The 20824-nt window shown below is 47.9% G+C and overlaps 1 protein-coding gene across 2 annotated transcripts in view; it reads right to left on the bottom strand.

Moving 5' to 3' along the window:
• fbxo18 (F-box DNA helicase 1) overlaps positions 1-20824 on the bottom strand; it is a 63288-nt gene that overhangs the window by 6878 nt on the left and 35586 nt on the right. The window contains exons 14-20 of one of the 2 annotated variants that reach the window (XM_072471102.1): positions 16147-16246; positions 15790-15908; positions 15572-15647; positions 13988-14188; positions 11981-12106; positions 10294-10400; positions 5740-5874 (exon numbers count right to left, since the gene is read on the bottom strand). In XM_072471102.1, the coding sequence (XP_072327203.1) occupies positions 5740-5874; positions 10294-10400; positions 11981-12106; positions 13988-14188; positions 15572-15647; positions 15790-15908; positions 16147-16246 (864 nt within the window). The remainder of the gene's footprint in view (positions 1-5739; positions 5875-10293; positions 10401-11980; positions 12107-13987; positions 14189-15571; positions 15648-15789; positions 15909-16146; positions 16247-20824) is intronic. The other variant, XM_072471103.1, reaches the window with a different exon arrangement.

Raw genomic sequence — 20824 nt, 5'->3', positions numbered from 1 at the left:
TTCCTGCTTCTCTATTCCCGCCATAATTATCATAGCGCGGGAACCAAGCCCGCGCCTCTCCCTCGGCCCCGCCTCCCATGGCCAACGCCCCATCTCCTCTCCCTCCCCACCTCCCCCCATCACCACCTGTGGGAGAAAGAAAAGTTACCATACCGCAGGATTAATCATACAATCCCTCTTCGCCCCCCCCCCCACTCGTCCCACCACTTTGTCCAAACGTTCATTTTCGTAGTCCAATCATTCCAATTTTTCTTCTACAATAAAAGTCCACGCTTCATCCGCCGTCTCAAAGTAGTGGTGCCTCCCTTGATATGTGACCCACAGTCTTGCCGGTTGCAGCATTCCAAACTTTATCTTTTTTTTGTGAAGTACCGCTTTGGCCCGATTAAAGCTCGCCCTCCTTCTCGCCACCTCCGCACTCCAATCTTGATAGACGCGGATCACCGCGTTCTCCCATTTACTACACCGAGTTTTCTTCGCCCATCTAAGGACCATTTCTCTATCCTTAAAACGGAGAAATCTCACCACTATGGCTCTGGGAGCTTCTCCTGCTCTCGGTCCTCGCACCATAACTCGGTATGCTCCCTCCACCTCCAACGGACCCGTCGGGGCCTCCACTCCCATTAACGAGTGCAGCATCATGCTCACATATGCCCCGACGTCCGCCCCCTCCACACCTTCAGGAAGGCCAAGAATCCTCAAGTTGTTCCTCCTTGCGTTATTTTCCAGTGCCTCCAACCTCTCCACAGATCGTTTCTGGTGTGCCTCCTGTATCTCCGACTTCACCACCAGGCCCTGTATGTCGTTTTCATTCTCTGCTGCTTTCGCCTTCACGACCCGAAGCTCCTGCTCCTGGGTCTTTTGTTCCTCTTTCAGCCCTTCAATCGCCTGTAATATCGGGGCCAACAACTCTTTCTTCATTTCCTTTTTTATCTCCTCCACGCAGCGTTTCAAAAACTCTTGTTGTTCAGGGCCCCATATGAAACTGCCACCTTCCGACGCCATCTTGGTTTCTGCTTGCCTTCCTTGCCGTTGTTCCAAAGGATCCGCTGCAATCCGGCCACTTTCCTCTCCTTTTTCCATCCGTGTCCAGGGGGAACACCCTTCTGGTTTACCGCACGGTGTTTTCAGCCGTTAAAATTGCCGTTGGGACTCCTATCAAGAGCCCAAAAGTCCATTTCACAGGGAGCTGCCGAAACGTGCGACTCAGCTGGTCATCGCCGCACCCGGAAGCCCTGCTCCTATTTCTTATGGTCTTATAACAAGTGAACACATTTTCCCTCCATCGCTCCTATGTTATATGGTATGTGTGTAGGACTCGACAACACTACTGACCAGTTAGCCTGGCTCGGAGACAGGAACTGGAGAGATGGAGCAGACACTGGAATTCTTCCCTTGCACCTTCACGCTATCACCCAATTGGATGTCAGTCCTACCTGGATGAGCTCAGCGGTTCAAGAAGGCAGCTCTCACCACCACCTTCCCGAGGGCAACTAGGGATGGGCAAAAATACTGGTCCAGCCAGTGATGCCCACATCCCCTAAACACATTTTTAAAAGCTGGTATGCTGTGTTTTCATTTTAATTACTTAAACTGCATCTAGTGTGTGTGGGGGTCTTTAAGTGCCTATTCGCTAACCCATACGCAGGGTCTTTAAGCCTTAAGGAAATATGACTCTGCGGGGAGAGCACACTTGCTTCAGAAAACAGATTCTGTTATGCTGCTATCTCAAAGGTTTGATTTTAAATGAGGTGCATTTTTATCACGGAGCAAACGGAAAAACTCAATTTATTAACTCAGCATCAGGCGAGGCCATTGGGCCTCCTCTTGGATTTGAGAGTGTGATAGTGTGGTCCCTTTAAGAGGCGATTCTCACGGGCCACGTGACACACCTGAGGACCTATGGTGACGGGAGCGCGCAAACCTGAGCCTATCGGGTGCTAGGGCGTGGACCCGGGAGGCCTCCGAGACCTGCAAAAAACAAAAGTCAGATGCGGGTCAGAGAGACTGCACCGAATTCCTAAAAGAACCAATGACTCCAGTGAATAGCTTTGTGGAACACCCGGAAGAAATGATTATAAGCTCAACGTTGTGAAGTTAAACAAGACACCCCCCCCCCCACCAAATCGAAATTGTCCTTATTGTTGATGGCCACCCACTGAATACAGGTGCTCTGCCACGGTGGATGGAGAACAGACATGTGAGTATTTACAGGGAAGGCCGCAACCCTCGAGGCTCAACAGTACAACGGCCACTTTAGCCACCTATAATCGCGGAGGCCCTGAAGACAATGGGCACAATGTCAACAACAGTGTCCTATCAGCACCAGTCTGCCCATTTGCACTTCATCGTAGTAAAAGGACCGAGACCAAGACTCGTGTGGCAAGATTGCCTGAAGCAAATCGAGCCAAACTGGCGGGAGATATCCAGCATCATGGACGGGGCTTACCAGGAGCATCTGTACAAGTACCAGGAAGTTTTCAGAGAGAGCTGGGATGCATGAAAGTATTGAAGGCCAACATTTACATTGACCCTGATTCAATATTTGTTTAGAGCCCAATCGATGCCCTATGCCCTGCATCAAAACGTTGAAACTGGAGTTGAAACGTTTGGAAGACATGGGGATAATCAGACCGGTACAGTTGTCAGAAGGGGCAGCACCTATAGTCCCAGTATTAAAGCCAGACCGCACAGTAAGGATTTGCGGCAATTACAAGATGACTATGAACGGGGCTGCTCAAATGGATAGATATCGTATTCCTAGGACAGAGGACCTCTATGCGAATTTGGCAGGTGGCCTCAAGTACACAAAATTGGATAAGTCACGCTTACCAGCAGCTGGAGTTGGAGGAAGACTTGAGGAAATTAGTCACCATAAACACACAAGAACTTATTCCAGTACGTGAGGTAACCCTTCGGTATTTCATCTGCCTGTGTTATATTTCAGTGCGCGACGGAGAGCCTTTTACAAAGGATCCCAAAAGTTGTCGTGCATCATAATCTGGACAATGTGACGGAGACATTACCTGAAGACCATAACGCCAATTTGGAAGAAGTCCTCAGGCGATTGAAAGAAGCTGGTAAACGTGGATACGCAAAAAGTGCATATTTCAGGCAGATGAGGTCACATGTTTAGTATTCACAGTAACAGCAAAGGGCCTTGCATCCACCGAGTTGAAGTCCTTCTTGGGGAAGGTCAACCACTGTGGCTGTTCTTTACCCAACTCAGCGACAATTTTGTTGCCGCTGCACCAACTACTGAAGAAGCATCAACGACGGAAGTGGAAAGATTCCCAGAGAAAATCTTTTGACGAGGTGAAACAGGCCCTCCAATCGTCGACCTTACTTGTCCACTTGGACCCAGGTCAAACCACAGTAGTGACGTGTGATGCATCACCTTATGGCATACGGGCGGTACTTTCCCATGAGATGGACGATGGTGCGGAGCAGATAGAGAGAGTTTGCAGCCATGTATGTCATCATGAAATTCCACCAATATGTTAATGGCCGTCTCTTCATCATCTCGGACCATAAGCTGTTACTTGAGCACTTCCGCGAGGATAACCGATTGCACTGATCGCATCAGCGGGACTACAAAGACGGACATTATTGTTGTCTGCGTACAGTTACATGTTACAACACAGATCAGGTACGCAGATCTCAAATGCCGACGTTCTAAGCTGGTGTCCATTTCCACAGACGGTATCTTTGCCTCCCATTCCACGGGAGATAGTCTTTGCTCTGAATTTATTTTAGACACTCTGCTCATTTTGCAACACGTGGATTGACAGGGACTCGGATTTTGCGAAGGGCAAATGAATAGTGCTAACTGGCTGGCATTTTGATAAGTCAATGGGAGCCAGGCCCTATCTACAATGAGAAGTTTTACAACACCAGGTTAAAGTCCAACAGGTTTGTTTCGATGTCACTAGCTTTCGGAGCGCTGCTCCTTCCTCAGGTGAATGAAGAGGTATGTTCCAGAAACATATATATAGACAGATTCAAAGATGCCAGACAATGCTTGGAACGCGACCATTAGCAGGTGATTAAATCTTTACAGATCCAGAGATGGGGTAACCCCAGGTTAAAGAGGTGTGAATTGTGTCAAGCCAGGACAGTTGGTAGGATTTCGCAGGCCAGATGGTGGGGGATGAACGCAATGCGACATGAATCCCAGGTCCCGGTTGAGGCCGCACTCATGTGTGCGGAACTTGGCTATAAGCTTCTGCCCGGCGATTCTGCGTTGCCGCGCATCCTGAAGGCCGCCTTGGAGAACGCTTACCCGGAGATCAGAGGCTGAACGCCCTTGACTGCTGAAGTGTTCCCCGACTGGAAGGGAACTATCTACAATGAAGGGAGGAAATTAGCTGTGAAGACGAGGTGCTTTTGTGGGTGCAGAGTGATAATGCCATCCCGGAGGCAACAGTCATTTCTCCAGGAGTTGGACAGCATGTATCCTGGCCAGACCAAGATGAAAATGTTGGCTAGGAGCTACATTTGGTGTCCAGGGATAGACAAAGAGACAGAGCGTGTAGTCAACAATTGCGGACATTGCCAATCACAGCAGATCCTTCCACCCGCAGCTAAACTGCACCCTTGGGAGTGGCCGGGTCGCCTGTGGATGAGGCTCCACATTGATTTTGCCGGCCCTTTTATGGGAATTACGGTTTTAATGGTTGGACGTCCAACTCATGTGTTCAACGACTTAGTCAGCCACTATCGACAAGCTGCCACAAGTTTCCATAACACACGGCATCCCAGAGGTGATTGTTTCTGATAATGGCACCGCTTTCACAGCCGAAGAGTTCCAACTCCTTATCAAACCAACGGTATCCACCACCATGCGGACGTCCCCCTACAACTCTGCTTCCAATGGGTTGATGGAAAGAGCAGTCCAAATCTTCAAAGCCTCAAAGGGGAAGCAGTATAGCCCACCACTGTCGTCCCCACAGCAAGACTGGTGGGTCCAGGAGTAGTCACCAGTCTGCCAGCCACAGATTCGGCGGTGGCAGAACCAAGGGTTTCCCACGGGGATTCGGGGAAGATGCTGACACTGATTCATCTTTGGAATCAGTAATTTCCCTGCCACTGTTGTGGACTCTGATACCTCCCAAGCATGACGGAACAAGTTACAGAGTTGTCCCCGGATAGGTTGACTTTATGAACTTTGCCCATTGGCTCCCTCACTGAGAATTCTGTTGATGGTACATAGTTGTATATAATCGTTTTTTTTTGTGAATTGTGAGGGAACTTAAAGGGGGGGGAAAGAATGTGATGGTGTGGTCCCTTTAAGAGACGATCTTTCACAGGCCACGTGACCTGCCTGGGACCTGTGGGGACAGAGGGTGCGAAACTGGGCCTATCGGGGCTAGGGCGTGGTCCCGGATAGACGGGGGCAGGGCAGGGGTGGGGGGGGTCAAGCAGACCAAGCCCTGGAGTCAATGTGACCAGACCTGTGTTTATGTATATTTAGTTCGCCAGTTTGTTTACAAATCACTGTTGTGATTTAACTCTGCCGCGTTGCATTACCTCACACTACCACAGGGGGCAAAAGCCTGAAGACCGAATGGGTTAGGTAGCAGGTGATTAGTTGAGAAGCACCTCTGGCTAATATATTCCCTCGCCCGCACAACCAGCAGCAACAGAAGTCTGCCTCGGGATCACCACTCGTGTTCTCCTCAACCAAGAAGTTATCTTCTATTAATCCCTTGCAATTACATTTGAAAACAAAATACTCACCCGTGTATTTGGCACTGTTCTCAGAGTTAATACTGTTTCACTCGCAATGCGATTCAAACATCCTCTTGTCCGGCAGCTAGGGAGTGTCCCCTCTACAAGCAGGCTGGAAGTCAGCTCCCATTTCAGAAAATATTCCTGTGGTGTTGAAAGCAAATTTGTCAAAGCTGGAAAAATAATTCCTAGCCAAAATTGACCTATTGCAAAAGGTGTGGAGATGCCGGCGTTGGACTGGGGTGAACACAGTAAGAAGTCTTACAACACCAGGTTAAAGTCCAACAGATTTGTTTCAAATCACTAGCTTTTGGAGCGCTGCTCCTTCCTCGGGTGAATGGTCCTTCACCTGAGCAAGGAGCTGCGCTGCGAAAGCTAGTGATTTGAAACAAATCTGTCAACTTTAACCTAGTGTTGTAAGACTTCTTACTGTTGCAAAAGGCCAGCAACCACACCGGGAAAGTAGCCCAGTCCCCAGACATTTAGCTCTCCTCTCCGACAACCAGCATCAATGCTAAAGTGCAGTCTCAAAGAATTTTACATAGAATGATGCATTTCAATACGACAAGCATTTTGTGTGGAATATTAGGACGAGTTGATTGGAGTAAATCGCTTTTCACAATTTTGTGGTTTGCTGTCACCGTTATTCAAACACGGAATCCTGACAGAACGGAGATCGTTCGGCCCAGCCAGGTCTGTACTGACCCTCTGAAAGAACGCCCTACCCAAGCCCACTGCCTCGCCCTATCCCCCATAACCCCACCTAACTTTTTGGACACTAGGGGTCAATTTATCACGGCCAATCCGCCTAACCTACACATCTTTGGACTGTGGGAGGAAACCGGAGCACCCGGAGGAAACCCACGCAGACACGGCGAGAAAGTGCAAACTCCACACAGTTACCAGAACTGAACCTGGGACCCTGGAGCTGTGAAGCTTCTCCCAGTCTTCCCATATAATGGAAGTCCTTCATTCCTGGTGCAGTTCTAGTAAACCTAGTAAAACACTGAAGGAGGATCTTTGCAAGCTCCTCCAAATCCAGTAGCAAGACTGACAATCCAACAGCAGCATCTTCTCTCAAACCTGCATGTCCAGCATCAAGGCGCTAATCACTCACAAAACCAGCTCTGCCGGGTGGGACTTGCCTGACACCAGACTTCCAGTGTAACTGCTCCGCTCGGACCTCAGTCGCAGCAGGAGACTCCAGGAGGGCAGCGGAAATGCTTTAGGGATGCTCCCAAAGCACCCCTGAAGGGGGTCAAGTCTCCCTGCCAACTCACTGGGTCCCTGACTTTCGAACAACGCGAACGGGAAAGGCTACTTCGGGAAGGCACAGAACGCAGAAAGACTTGGTCGGAAACCAGGCAGAGGCAAAGTCAAGGGATCGGAGAGACGGTACAAACCTCCAAACTAGCCATCTACCCGACCCTTCAAGCACGTGACAGAGTGTTCAGGTCACACATTGGCCATCTCAGAACACAATGCACCAGAGTGCAAGCAAGCCGCCCTGGATCCAGAGGGACAAAGAAGAAATCTTGTCTGCACCCTCTCCGAGGTCTTCCTAAAGTGTGGTGCCCAGAATTGAACACAATGGTCTAGCTGGGGCCAAATCAGCTTGAAAACGTTTGAGCATAACTTCCTTTTGTCCACTGTACCTTTACTAATAAAGCCGTGGATTCCATTATTGATTTTTAGATAGCTTTCTCTCAACTTGCCCTACCACCTTCAAAGATTGGTGAGTGTAGCCCCCACCCTGCAAGTCACTCTGCTTCTGCACCCATTAAAAAAGTTATACCATTCAGTTCATATTACCTGCCTCGTCCTTCCATCCATACCACACACATACAGACACACATAGCAGCAGATGTCGGCCATTCAGCCCCTGGTCTCTGCTCTACCATTCAATATGATCAGCTGTGATCTGGCTATTATCTCTACACCACTGTCCTGCCTACCCCCTTCGCCAGATTGCCAGCTTTGTCAGTCATTAATTGCACTGACTTCCGTAACTAAAAGTACTCCCAAAGCTGGGCCAAATTAGAGCAGGATTGGAAATGGCTTCGACTGCAGGACAAGATAAATGTATTTTCCAGGGCGGCAAGGTGACGGGGTGGCTAGCATTGTTGCCTCGCGGCGCTGAGGACCCGGGTTCGATCGCGGCTCTGGGTCACTGTCCGTGTGGAGTTTGCACATTCTCCCCGTGTCTGCGTGGGTTTCGCCGCCCACAACCCAAAAGATGTGGTTAGGTGGATTGGCCACGCTAAATTGCCCCATAATTGGAAAAGAAAATTATATTTAAAAAAATAAATAAATAAAATAAAATGTATTTTTCCAAGCTCTGGTCTGGCAGCCTTTCTGACAGATGGACACAAAGTGCCAGATCTTCCCCAATCTTTCAGACTCGGGAATGACAGCTGCTGATCTTAGACAGCTGGTAACTAAGAAAATTAAAAGGATGTGGATATCTAATAGGGGTCCAGGATTTGTAAGCATTTGAGACTTTTGAAAATATTTTTAATGGATAGTTGACCAAGGGACAAAAGTAGTTGCTGCAAAAACCCAGTCGCTCCAGACTAGATATGGAGACAGAAGAGATCGGCAAGATTGTTAAAAACTGATTCGAAATCAAAGTCGGATGAATGGAGACCATATTGCACATTAATAATTTGTCGGTCTTGTCCATACATGCCGCATGACTGAATTACGAAAGAATTAAAAAACATTTAAAACTCTTACCAGCAGGAAATGGTTTTTATGCCAGGGATGATTACTCCTAAAAGGTGGGATTCGATCATCTCAAAGTCTCCTTTTTCCAACCCCCCCCCCCCCCCCCCCCCCCCCAAAAGAAATCAAATCCATCTTCCTTAAACCATTTACGGTTAACATCGTAAATTCCTGCCAAGGGGAATAACCCTTGCTTTTCACCTCTGCACGCACCCAGTTCCCTGCACTATTTTAATCGTGCCAAGTTACTGTCAACAGCTTTCTCTGGAATTAGCAGGTCCTGGTTGCTTAGAGACAGTGGTTCACTGCTACTGTTAGGACCTCTGTGATCACCATCTCCCCCTCTTCCTTTGAACCCACCCCTTGTCGCCTCTCCTTACGTGATTGTGTGTCAAATTTTGTTTCATAGTTTGTGACATTAAAGACACTATTATAAAAGAGAGTAGATGTTGTTTGTTTTTTGGTTAGAGGCAATGCACAATTTTGAGTATATCCACATGTCTATCATGGCCAGAATATTCCTCAGAAATCATCCCCCCCACTCAGTTTTGGCCAAATCCCCCGTCTCGGTTTCGGCCAATTAATGTTGGCAGGACAGGAGGAGTTCTGCAGAATTTCTGCACCACTTGATTTTCAGAGAAATCAAACGGGAATTAAACTGTTATCTGAAAAGGGAAGAAATTGCAGGGTTTCGGAGAGAAGTGGGAAAATGGCACGAGACGAACTATTTGTTCGGAGGGCTGGTACAAACACGTTGGGTCGAGTGGCCCCCTTTCTGCTTCGTATCAATTGTGTGAACGCAGTCCTTCATTCCCACAGATACAAATGACTGACCAACTGGGTAATCCAAATCACTCTCAACTCCTCTAGCACGTCAGCATAGCTCAGTGAGACTCGGACACACTTGCGCCAAAAGGATATGGGCTCAAGCCTACCCCATCCTGGGGTGGCAGGGCGGCACAGTGGTTAGCACTGCTGCCTCACAGCGCCAGGGACCCGGGTTCGAATCCAGCCTCGGGTGGCTGTCTGTGTGGAGATTGCACTTTCTCCCCGTGTCTGGGTGGGTTTCCTCCGAGTGCTCCAGTTTCCTCCAGTCAGGTTAGGGTGATTGGCCATGATAAATTACCCCGTAGTGTCCAAAGGTTAGGTGGGGTTATGGGGATAGGGTGGGGGAGTGGGCGTAGGTGGGATGCTCTTTCGGATGGTCGTGCAGACTCGATGGGCTGAATGGTCTCCTTCTGCTCCGTAGGGATTCTGTGATTCTATGAATTGAACCTAGAATTTACCCTGTCACTTCAGATAAAAAATTCAACCAAGGCTCCTGTTCTAATCTTTCAAAATTAGGATGTGGATCCAGTGGAATAGCGCAAGGAGAAGGTGGGTCTCCCAGAATTCTGCACTTCTCCCTCAACTGACGCCCCCGAGAACACATTAGCAGGCCAATCATCTCATTGCTCTTTGCAAGATCTTGCTTTGTGCCAATTGTTGCCCTTCAAAAGCAATTCAGCTTGCGTGAAGCATTTTTAGACAGGCGATAAGAACACTAGCTAAATGCAAGTACTTATGTTTCAGAAGTGAGTCTTTTCTTTTAAATCTCCACCAAGCCTTAATCGGTGTTTTCCAGCCCCCACACCCAGAGGTCTCTGACTGACTGAGGTGATGCAGTGAGAGGCTGTGCCTTCAGGCTCGCTTGGCAGCACAGGAGAGTGGGCTTGGGTGGTACAGAAACCTGGGTCTGCCCATGGTGCTGGTGAACCATCTAGCCCAACATAACATCACTTGCGACATATCCAACATGCAGGCTGAAGAGAAAGGAAACAGAATGGGTCCTTCACTCACACCAGCAAAGGACAGCAGACGTTCCAAAGACCTGCTCATCACCAGACACCTTTTTGCCCGCGTCACAGCAATGTAAAGCAAGTTCCAATCAATATCTGGCACTGCATCTGAGGGAGAGAAATGCAATTTAGACAAACAGAAATTCAATCTCAAAAAGCAAATAATGCCCAACATTTGCAGAATTGCAGAGTTTATTTTCCCTTGAGGTGGAAGGTTAGTCATTCATAGAATTTACAGTGCAGGAGGCCACTCGGCCCATCGAGTCTGCACCGGCTCTTGGAAAGAGCACCCCACCCAAGATCAACACCGCCACCCTATCCCCACAACCCTCACCCAACACCAAGTGCAATTTTGGACACCAAGGGCAATTTATCATGGCCAATCCACCTAACCTGCACATCTTTGGACAGTGGGAGGAAACTGGAGCACCCGGAGGAAACCCACGCAGACACGGGGAGGATGTGCAGACTCCGCACAGACAGTAACCCAAGCCGGAATCGAACCTGGGACCCTGGAGCTGTGAAGCAATTGTGCTATCCACAATGCTACTCGGTAATATTGAAATGAGAGAGCAAGTTAGGGTGATGTAGAGTAATGGAGATCTCTCAAACTGAATCAGCTCAGTCTCAATGCTGTTGCCAAGATGAGCCTTTTTGGAAATTTATTCTACAATTCTCCAGTTGAAACCATCGCCACTTCTCAAAGCAGGCCAACCTCAGCGTTTCTCATCCTGATGACTACAGTTAAATGAGCTTTCGTGGACCATATTAGAGAACATATCTGGGCTGGGTTTTATTTCTTTATTCTTTCATTGATTGTGGACATGACTGACAAAGCCAGCATTTGCTTCCCAACCCTAACTGCCCTTGATCGGAGTGACAAACACATTGCTGAGGTTCAGGGGTCAAACGTAGGTCGAGCCAGGTCAGGACGGCTGATTTCCTTCCCTAAAGTGAACCAAAGTTTTGAATAACTATTACAGACGGGCGGCACGGTAGCACAGGGGTTAGCACTGTGGCTTCACAGCGCCAGGGTCCCAGGTTCAATCCCCGGCTTGGGTCGCTGTCTGTGCGGAGTCTGCACGTTTTCCCCGTGTCTGCGTGGGTTTCCTCCGGGGGCTCCGGTTTCCTCCCACAGTCCAAAGATGTGCAGGTTAGGTGGATTGGCCATTCTAAATTGTTCCTTAGTGTCCAAAAATGTTAGCTGGGGTTACTAGGATGGGGTGGAGGTGTGGGCTCTTTCCATGGGCCAGTGCAGGCTCGATGGGCCAAATGACCTCCTTCTTCACTGTAGATTCTGTAATTCTGTTTCCATGTGAGTTTTTGTTTCAACAACAATTGATGGTAGTTGAGCCTAGCTTCCAGGTTCAATCCCAGTTTTAATGAATAGAATTTAAATTACACCAAGTTGCCATGGTGGGATTCTAACCTGGATCGCAGAGCATCAGCCTGGTTCTCTGGATTCTGATTTCAGTGACATTACCACTACCCCACCATTTCTCCCAACTACCCCCCTCCCCCACATAATGTGATTGAATAGTCCACTGGGCCTTACTAACTAGGCTTATATAGGAAGGGCATTTTAGGCAAACAAATGGAGGTTTAAAAAGTATATAATGCAGCACCGACTATAAGCTTTCAATAGAGGTGAGAGAAAAGGGTTCAGAAACAAACAGAAAAGAACTTGCCTGTCCTGAAATCCAAAAGTGTATGATGATCATGTCGATAGCCTGGGACGTTTGCAAGGTCATTGTTTATCTGCACCATGTCAAACTCATATCCTTTTGCTTTGTGCACAGTTCCCAAAATAATACCTTTAAAAGATTGAAAGGTTCGACTGAAATCCAAAATGTTTAATCTTTTCAATCACTCAAACTCATTAATCCCCAGATAGAAAATCATGCAGCAGAGAGAAAATTCACCAAATGTAGGAAAGGGAAGAGACCATTCTGTCCCTCCAGCCTGTTCCGCCAGTTAATGAGACCGGGGCTGATCGGCAATAACTCCATTTAACTGCCTTTGCCCCGAATCCCTTAATATCTTCGACAGGCTTAAAATTCACAACTGACCCAGCAGCTGGGTTCAGGGGATTGAGTCACACATCGCAGAGTACATCTCCGAATGGTTCATATCATTTTAGAAGTGATACACTTTCCCACGCTTTGTAACACCGTCAAAACAATCTGCAGAGGGTTTCATTAAACTGTGTAGCCAAGCACAACATCTGAAGCAGAGATCTCCAGACCAAATACTCGTGGTCCAATCAATATGGTGCAATCATAATTTAGCAATTGCTCAATCATTTGGGACATTATTGTAATCTTCCCTTTGGGAAACCAGGTTTTTCGGTTCAATTCCCACTCCAGGACTTCAGCACAAAATCCAAGGCTCCATTGCAGTGCTGGGGGAGGGGGGCGGGGTCCACGCTATTTTCTTTGGAGCGAGGTGATTTTAATTTATTTTTTTTAAAAAGTGAAAATATGTTTATTAAGAATTTTTCAACAAAAATTTTCAACCATTCAAACTCCCCCCCCCCCCGTAACAAAAAAGAAAAGAAAAGTTGCATAGCAAGACATAAACATATCAATTCAACATAATACAGAACTTTGTACATTGGGTTCCTCCCGCACATATCGACTTTCCCATATGTTTATATATTTCCTTACTCAAGTGCCCCTAGAAAAAAAAAACCTTCCCCGCCCACCCTTCTTCCCCCCCCCCCCCCCGAAAGAGACGTCCCCCCCTCCCCCCTGGGTTGCTGCTGCTGCTGACCGACCTCCATCTAACGTTCCGCAAGATAGTCTAGGAACGGTTGCCATCGCCTGTAGAACCCCTGCGCCGACCCTCTCAAGGCAAACTTTATCCTCTCCAGTTTGATGAACCCTGCCGTGTCATTTATCCAGGCTTCCACACTGGGGGGCTTCACGTCTTTCCACAATAACAAGATCCTCCGCCGGGCTACCAGGGACGCAAAGGCCAGGATACCGGCCTCTTTCGCCTCCTGCACTCCCCCGGCTCGTCCGCCACTCCAAATAGTGCTAGCCCCCAACTTGGCTTGACCTGGACTTTCACCACCTTTGATATAGTTCTCGCAACACCCCTCCAGAACCCATCCAGTGCCGGGCACGACCAGAACATATGGGCGTGGTTCGCCGGGCTTCCTGAGCACCTCCCACATCTGTCCTCCACCCCAAAGAACCTACTCAGCCTCGCCCCTGTCATATGCGCTCTGTGAATAACCTTAAACTGTATCAGGCTAAGCCTGGCACATGGGGAAGAGGAATTAACCCAACTTAGGGCATCAGCCCACAGACCCTCTTCAATCGCCTCCCCCAACTCCTCCTCCCATTTGCCCTTCAGCTCCTCTACCAAAGCCTCCTCCTCTTCTTTCATCTCCTGGTATATCGCCGACACCTTGCCCTCTCTGACCCATACACCCGAAATCACCTTGTCCTGAATCCCCTGTGCCGGGAGCAACGGGAATTCCCTCACCTGTCGCCTCACAAACGCCCTCACTTGCATGTCTTTATTTTTAAAATTTAAAGTTAATCCGCAACATGAACACTCAACTGCTCTAAGCTGATAAGCGATAGAACCCAATCTGTTGAACGCTCAAAACTGAGAGAAACAGAATTTGCGAGGAAGAGGAAGGGAACAGAATGAAGAATCGGCGGAGGAGAAAATGGCCTTGTTACTTGCAAATGCTGAATCAGTGACAGAGTAGCTGGCGATTTTCTCGAGGAGTACTGGGAGTCCCACACTATATTTCTCCACCACTGCGATCCTGTCTTCCAACTCCTTATCTTCAGCTTCAGCTACATAATCTTTCAAACCACGCAAACCACCTTTACGTTGAAATAGTCCGATGAATGGATCCCGGAATACAAGATCTTCTGCTGGTGAATAACAAGAAGCATATTATCATATAGCCACAGTGTGAAAAAAAGAGTTCGAGAAGTCCCTCCCAGCTTGAAAATGGCAGAATTGTATAAGGAAGCAAAACAACTCTACCCACAATAGATTCAGATACATATGCAAGACCAAAAACTTGGCGGGTTTGATGCTAGCCTTTGTTACCCATTTATATTTCAGTTTCAATGTAATTTCCCTTACTGCACGACTCAAGTAATTTTGTGCAACATAAATTCTGCACAATTTACCATCTTTTCATTCACGTTCCCTAGTGTTTGCGTCCTCCAATAGCGAACAAATTACCTTTATGAACCAGTAAAACCTCGATTCAGTCAGAGTCAAGGAAAATAAGTCCAAATTTCTTCTCCTTTCCTCATTACAGACTTCAATAACTGGAATGAACTTAATTAATCATCTCTGTAACTCAAAAGTCCTTCCTAATTCAATGGTACACGGCTCTACTGGAATTTATTAAATATTGTCTCATGCGGGCAGCACGGTGGCCTAGTGGTTAGCACAGCTGCCTCACGGCGCTGAGGTCCCAGGTTCGATCCTGGCTCTGGGTCAGGGGCTGTGTGGAGTTTGCACATTCTCCCCGTGTCTGCGTGGGTTTCGCCCCCACAACCCAAAGATTGTCACTGGACTGGTAAACCAGAGACCCAGAGTAATGGTCTGGGGACCCCGGTTCAAATCCCACCACTGCAGATGGTGAAACTTGAATTCAATATTAGCTGGAAGTAAAATGTGCATAAAACTACTGGGCAGCACGGTAGCACAAGTGATTAACACTGTGGCTTCACAGCGCCAGGGTCCCAGGTTCGATTCCCTGCTGGGTCACTGTCTGTGCGGAGTCTGCGCGTGCTCCCTGTGTCTGCGTGGGTTTCCTCCGGGTGCTCCGGTTTCCTCCCACAGTCCAAAGATGTGCAGGTTAGGTTGATTGGCCATGATAAATTGCCCTTCGTGACCCCAAACAAAGTTTGGGAGGGGTTACGGGATAGGGCTGAAGTGGGTCGGTGCAGACTCGATGGGCCGAATGGCCTCCTTCTGCACTGTATGTTCTATGTTCTGCCATAGAATAATGCCCTAACTTTTTCTCAATGAGTACCAGTTGCTCTCATTTCATTGTGACAGGATGGCAACCTAACACAGGGTTTGGACGACAACTTGTACAGTAAGAAGTGGTGCTCCCTCCCCCTACTGTTCTAATCGTATGAAAGAGAGCAGGCGAGCGGCTTCTCGGTCCACAGTTGCCCCCCCCCCCCCCTTCCCAAACCACCACCTGGGGTCGCTAATTGCCTGGGGGAGAAGGCAGGAAAACAGAAGAAGGAATGGAGTTGGGAATTAATTTAATCAAAAACGAAACTCACCTGTTGCTGGTTCCTTCTCCAGCATCAGAAGCATCCAGATGTCCAGTATTGTGTCCATACCTAATTTATCAAGCCCCTAAGGAGAGACGATGTGAGGAGTAAGAGCAGTGTGTGTGAAAACAGGTGGAATAAAGGGCATCTGCCTAAGGAATGATCAAGTGTGGAATGCTGCAGTCTATGACCTGGAGCTGCAACAAATATCAGGAGACCGTACTCACTCCAATTATGTATATTTTGCCTGGATGTTGACTCGTAACGACGTGCACAGCCTCATCAAACACAGCTGCATCAGTCCTGCAGAGAACAGCCACCTGCCCAGTCTTATCATCAGCACTGCCTGCAATAAGGAGCTCATGTTGTTGTTGTCGACACACACACACACACACGCACACACACACACACACACAACAGTGATGTGGAGATGCCGGCGTTGGACTGGGGGTGAGCACAGTAAGAAGTCTTACAACACCAGGTTAAAGTCCAACAGGTTTGTTTCAAACACTAGCTTTCGGGGCGCTGCTCCTTCCTCAGGTGAATAAACGGCGAGACAATAAACAGTGTTCTTGCTCACTTACCATCTTGGCTTCCACCAACCAAGGTCTTGTCTTTTACATATTTGCACACATCCAATATTGTTGCCGCAACGTAGGCAATCTGAGGTCCAAATCGGAAACTCTGCAAATACACAAAAGTAAATGCCAAGATTAGGGTATACTTTAAGAATATCGCAGTCATCAGCTGCAGTATGAAAATCATGCTTCATTTAACCTTAACACAAAGCAGCTAATGGCCATTACTGTGTGTGAAATGCAAGTGGTCAAAGTCCTCAGACTATCGTTTACCTTTGTTAATTCACGGGGTGTGGCAGGAGCAGCATTCACTGCCCCATCCCCAAGTATCTTCAGAAAGGTGATGGTGAACTGCCTTCTAGAATACACCAGAGGGACTTGCAAAGTCCTTTTTACGGGCATTTACGAATCAAACCCATTGCTGTGGCTATAGGATCAGATGTGGGCCGGGCCAGGCCAGGCAAAGATGGCAGATTTCCTTCCCTAAAGGATATCAATGAATAGGATGGGTTTTATGGGGCAGAATCTGAGCACATTTTTCAAAGTGTCAGGATCTACAGAGATCAGGGCGACAACTTTAAAGCGTGGTCTGATCAGAACTGAAGATCAACTCCACCCCACCCCGCCATCACCACCCCCACCCCGAGGTACCACCAGCGCTCACTCCTGCCCACACAATCATCGGCGGCTCTCCCCATCCCCCGCACCACAAAGGTACCACCAACAGCCCCCACCTCCCATCACTGCCCGCTCCCCTCACCCTGTGCCCGCTCCCTTCCCGTGCCTGCAAGCTCCCCCTCAATTGTCTGTGTTTCCCCCCCCCCCCCCGACTGATTCACATCTTTAAATAGCTGATATAAAGCTCGCCAGTGTGACATCATGCCGCCGTCAGTGAGGGGGGGGGGGGGGGGGGGGGATCATGTGGGTGGGCTGGATAATTACACTGAAATGTAGTCAAAAACATTAAAGTGGGCATCCTGCCCTTTGTGGGCATGAACCTTGTGATGCCACCAGCGAGGGGGTGGAAAATCAGGAAACGCAAGCTCTCCCGGGTGAATCGCATTTCCCGATTCTCTCCAGATTTCTCGCCCCCCCCCTCCCGAGATCCGGCACGCCGCTATCACGGGAAAAAAAAAACGCACCCACGGTTACTGAGTGAGGCTTCGGACAAAGAGCGGACGTTTGAAGAGAAGAGGGAGATCAGTGAGGGGGTGAGTGAGCTGGTGTTCTGCTTTTCCACCCTGTAGGAATTGGTTTCTGCTGTTCTACAGGTCAGTCGGCCGTGAGTATCTGGTGAATATCTGGTAAGTGGTCAAGGTGTATTTACCAAAGGTTTAAAATGATCCTGCAGTTTGTGATAAGAATTAATATCTAAAAGAAGATAAATAATTGAATAAAACAATTAAGTAATTAGTTGAAGATCAGAAGTATGGCAGGAGAGGTGATAAGACCATAAATCATAGGAGCGGAAGTAAGGCCATTCGGCCCATCGATTCCACTCCACCATTCAATCATGGCTGATTTCAACTCCATTTACCCGCTCTCCCTCCATAGCCCTTAATTCCTCAAGAAATCAAGAATTTATCAACTTCTGTCTTAAAGACACTCAACGTCCCGGCCTCCACCGCCCTCTGTGGCAATGAATTCCACAGACCCACCACTCTCTGGCTGAAGAAATTTCTCCTCAACTCTGTTCTAAAGTGACTCCCTTTTATTCTAAGGCTGTGCCCCCGGGTCCTAGTCCCCCCTGCTAATGGAAACAACTTCCCTACGTCCACCCTATCTAAGCCATTCATTATCTTGTAAGTTTCTATTAGATCGCCCCTCAACCTCCTAAACTCCAATGAATATAATCCCAGGATCTTCAGACGTTCATCGTATGTTAGGCCTACCATTCCTGGGATCATCCGTGTGAATCTCCGCTGGACCCGCTCCAGTGCCAGTATGCCCTTCCTGAGGTGTGGGGCCCAAAATTGCTCACAGTATTCTAAATGGGGCTTAACTAGTGCTTTATAAAGCTTCAGAAGTACATCCCTGCTTTTATATTCCAAGCCTCTTGAGATAAATGACAACATTCCATTTGCTTTCTTAATTACGGACTCAACCTGCAAGTTTATCTTTAGAGAATCCTGGACTAGGACTCCCAAGTCCCTTTGCACTTCAGAATTATGAATTTTGTCACCGTTTAGAAAATAGTCCATGCCTCTATTCCTTTTTCCAAAGTGCAAGACCTCGCACTTGCCCACGTTGAATTTCATCAGCCATTTCTTGGACCACTCTCCTAAACTGTCTAAATCTTTCTGCAGCCTCCCCACCTCCTCAATACTACCTGCCCCTCCACCTATCTTTGTATCATCGGCAAACTTAGCCAGAATGCCCCCAGTCCTGTCATCTAGATCGTTAACATATAAAGAGAACAGCTGTGGCCCCAACACTGAATCCTGCGGGACAGCACACGTCACCGGTTGCCATTCCGAAAAAGAACCTTTTATCCCAACTCTCTGCCTTCTGCCGGACAGCCAATCGTCAATCCATGTTAGTACCTTGCCTCGAATACCATGGGCCCTTATTTTACTCAGCAGTCTCCCGTGAGGCACCTTATCAAAGGCCTTTTGGAAGTCAAGATAGATAACATCCATTGGCTCTCCTTGGTCTAACCTATTTGTTATCTCTTCAAAGAACTCTAACAGGTTTGTCAGGCACGACCTCCCCTTACTAAATCCATGCTGACTTGTCCTAATCCGACCCTGCACTTCCAAGAATTTAGAAATCTCATCCTTAACGATGGATTCTAGAATCTTGCCAACAACCGAGGTTAGGCTAATTGGCCTATAATTTTCCATCTTTTTCCTTGTTCCCTTCTTGAACAGGGGGGTTACAACAGCGATTTTCCAATCCTCTGGGACTTTCCCTGACTTCAGTGACTTTTGAAAGATCATAACTAACGCCTCCACTATTTCTTCAGCTATCTCCTTGAGAACTCTTGGATGTAGCCCATCTATCTTAGACCTCAATTTTTAGACCTCTTAGTTTCTCTAGCACTTTCTCCTTTGTGATGTGTCATGACTGCAGTATGTGGGAGCTCCTGGATACCAGCGTTACCCAGGGCAATCATGTCCTCAGTGTCTGTGGCTTGAGGAGCTTTGGCTCAGAGTCTTCGAGCTGGAGGCCGAGCTGTGGATGCTGAAACACGTCAGGGAGAGAGATAGTTGCCTGGACTGTTGCTTCAGGGGGCGGTCACACCTCTTAGGATCGAATCTTCCGGTTTGAAAGTGGTCAGGGAAAGGAGGGCATGACTCCAGCTGAGGCAGGCAAGGGGGCCCAGAGGACAGGAGTGTCAGTCACTGCAATTGTCCAACAGGTCTGAGGTTCTTTGAGGAACGTATCAGCCATGATCGAATGGTAGAGCAGACTCGATGGGCCGACTGCTGCTCTGATGGTCTCTCAGCTTTTTTGGAGGAGAGTGGGGGCTGCAGGATGGATGGGCTGACTCACCATGTACTGTGGTAAAGGATGTTATTCAAGTAGGGGGAGCATATGAGATAGTGGTAGTGGGGGATAGTGTGGCGAGAGGGTTTGAAACTGTTTTCTGTAGTAAGGAAGAAGTCTTTGCTGCCTGCCCGCTGCCAGGATTTGGGACATGCTCCGGGGCTGGAGAGGAACTCTCAGTGGGAGAGGGAGGATCCCATTGTCGTGGTCCATGTAGGTACCAATGACATAGGCAGAATGAGGAATTAAGCACCAAATTAAACAACAGAACCTCCAAGGTTATAATCTATGAATTATTACCCGAGCCACATGTAAATCAGCATCGGGTACATAAAATTGGAGAGATGAATACATGGCTCAAAGACTGGCGTGGGAGGGGTGGGTTTCGGTCGTGGGGAACTGGCATCAGTGCTGGGGAAAGTGGGGCTTTACCGCTGGATGGTCTACATCTGAGCCGTGCTGGGACCAGCGTTCTTGCAAACTGCATAACTAGGAAAGTAGAGAGGGCCTTAACCTAAATAGAGGAGGATGGTTCTGAAGAGGGCATATGTAGGCTTACAAAGCAAAAAGATATGACAACATTGCAATGCAGCTATTTACATAATGATACCCAGAGTGTGACAGGAAGAGACAGAGTGTACAAAAATGTTAAAAAACAGCAACAAATGGATCAAAAAGGGAACAATTAAAATTAACAGTTCTTAATGCACGTAGCATTCGGCACAAAATAGATGAATTAACGGTGCAAGCTGTGGTTAATGGGGGTGATCTTATAGCTATTACAGAGATGTGGTTACAAGGAGATCAAAACTGGGAACTAAATATTCAAGGGTATGTGACATTTCAAAAGGACAGGTAGGAATGAAAGGGTGGCGGGGTAGCTTTGTTAGTACGAGATGGAATAAGTGCAAGAGCAAGAAATGATCTTGGATAGGAAGATGTAGAACCAATATAGGTGGAGGTAGGAAATAACAAAAGACAACACCAGTGGAGTAGTTTATAGGCCCCCAAACTGTAGCTATGCTGTTGTCGAGAATAAATGAGGCGATAATGGGGTTTTGTAAAAAAGGCAGTACTTGAATCATGGGCGACTTTAATCTTCATGTAGATTGGGGAAACCAAATTGACAGAGGTAGCCATGAGGGAGAATTCATAGAGTCTGTTGGGGACATTTTCCTAGAACAATATGTTGTGG

This window comes from Scyliorhinus torazame, chromosome 13 (assembly GCF_047496885.1).
Source record: "Scyliorhinus torazame isolate Kashiwa2021f chromosome 13, sScyTor2.1, whole genome shotgun sequence".
Classification (NCBI taxonomy): domain Eukaryota; kingdom Metazoa; phylum Chordata; class Chondrichthyes; order Carcharhiniformes; family Scyliorhinidae; genus Scyliorhinus; species Scyliorhinus torazame.
Note: the sequence above shows the minus strand (reverse complement) of the source record. Positions and strands in the feature narration are given on the sequence as shown.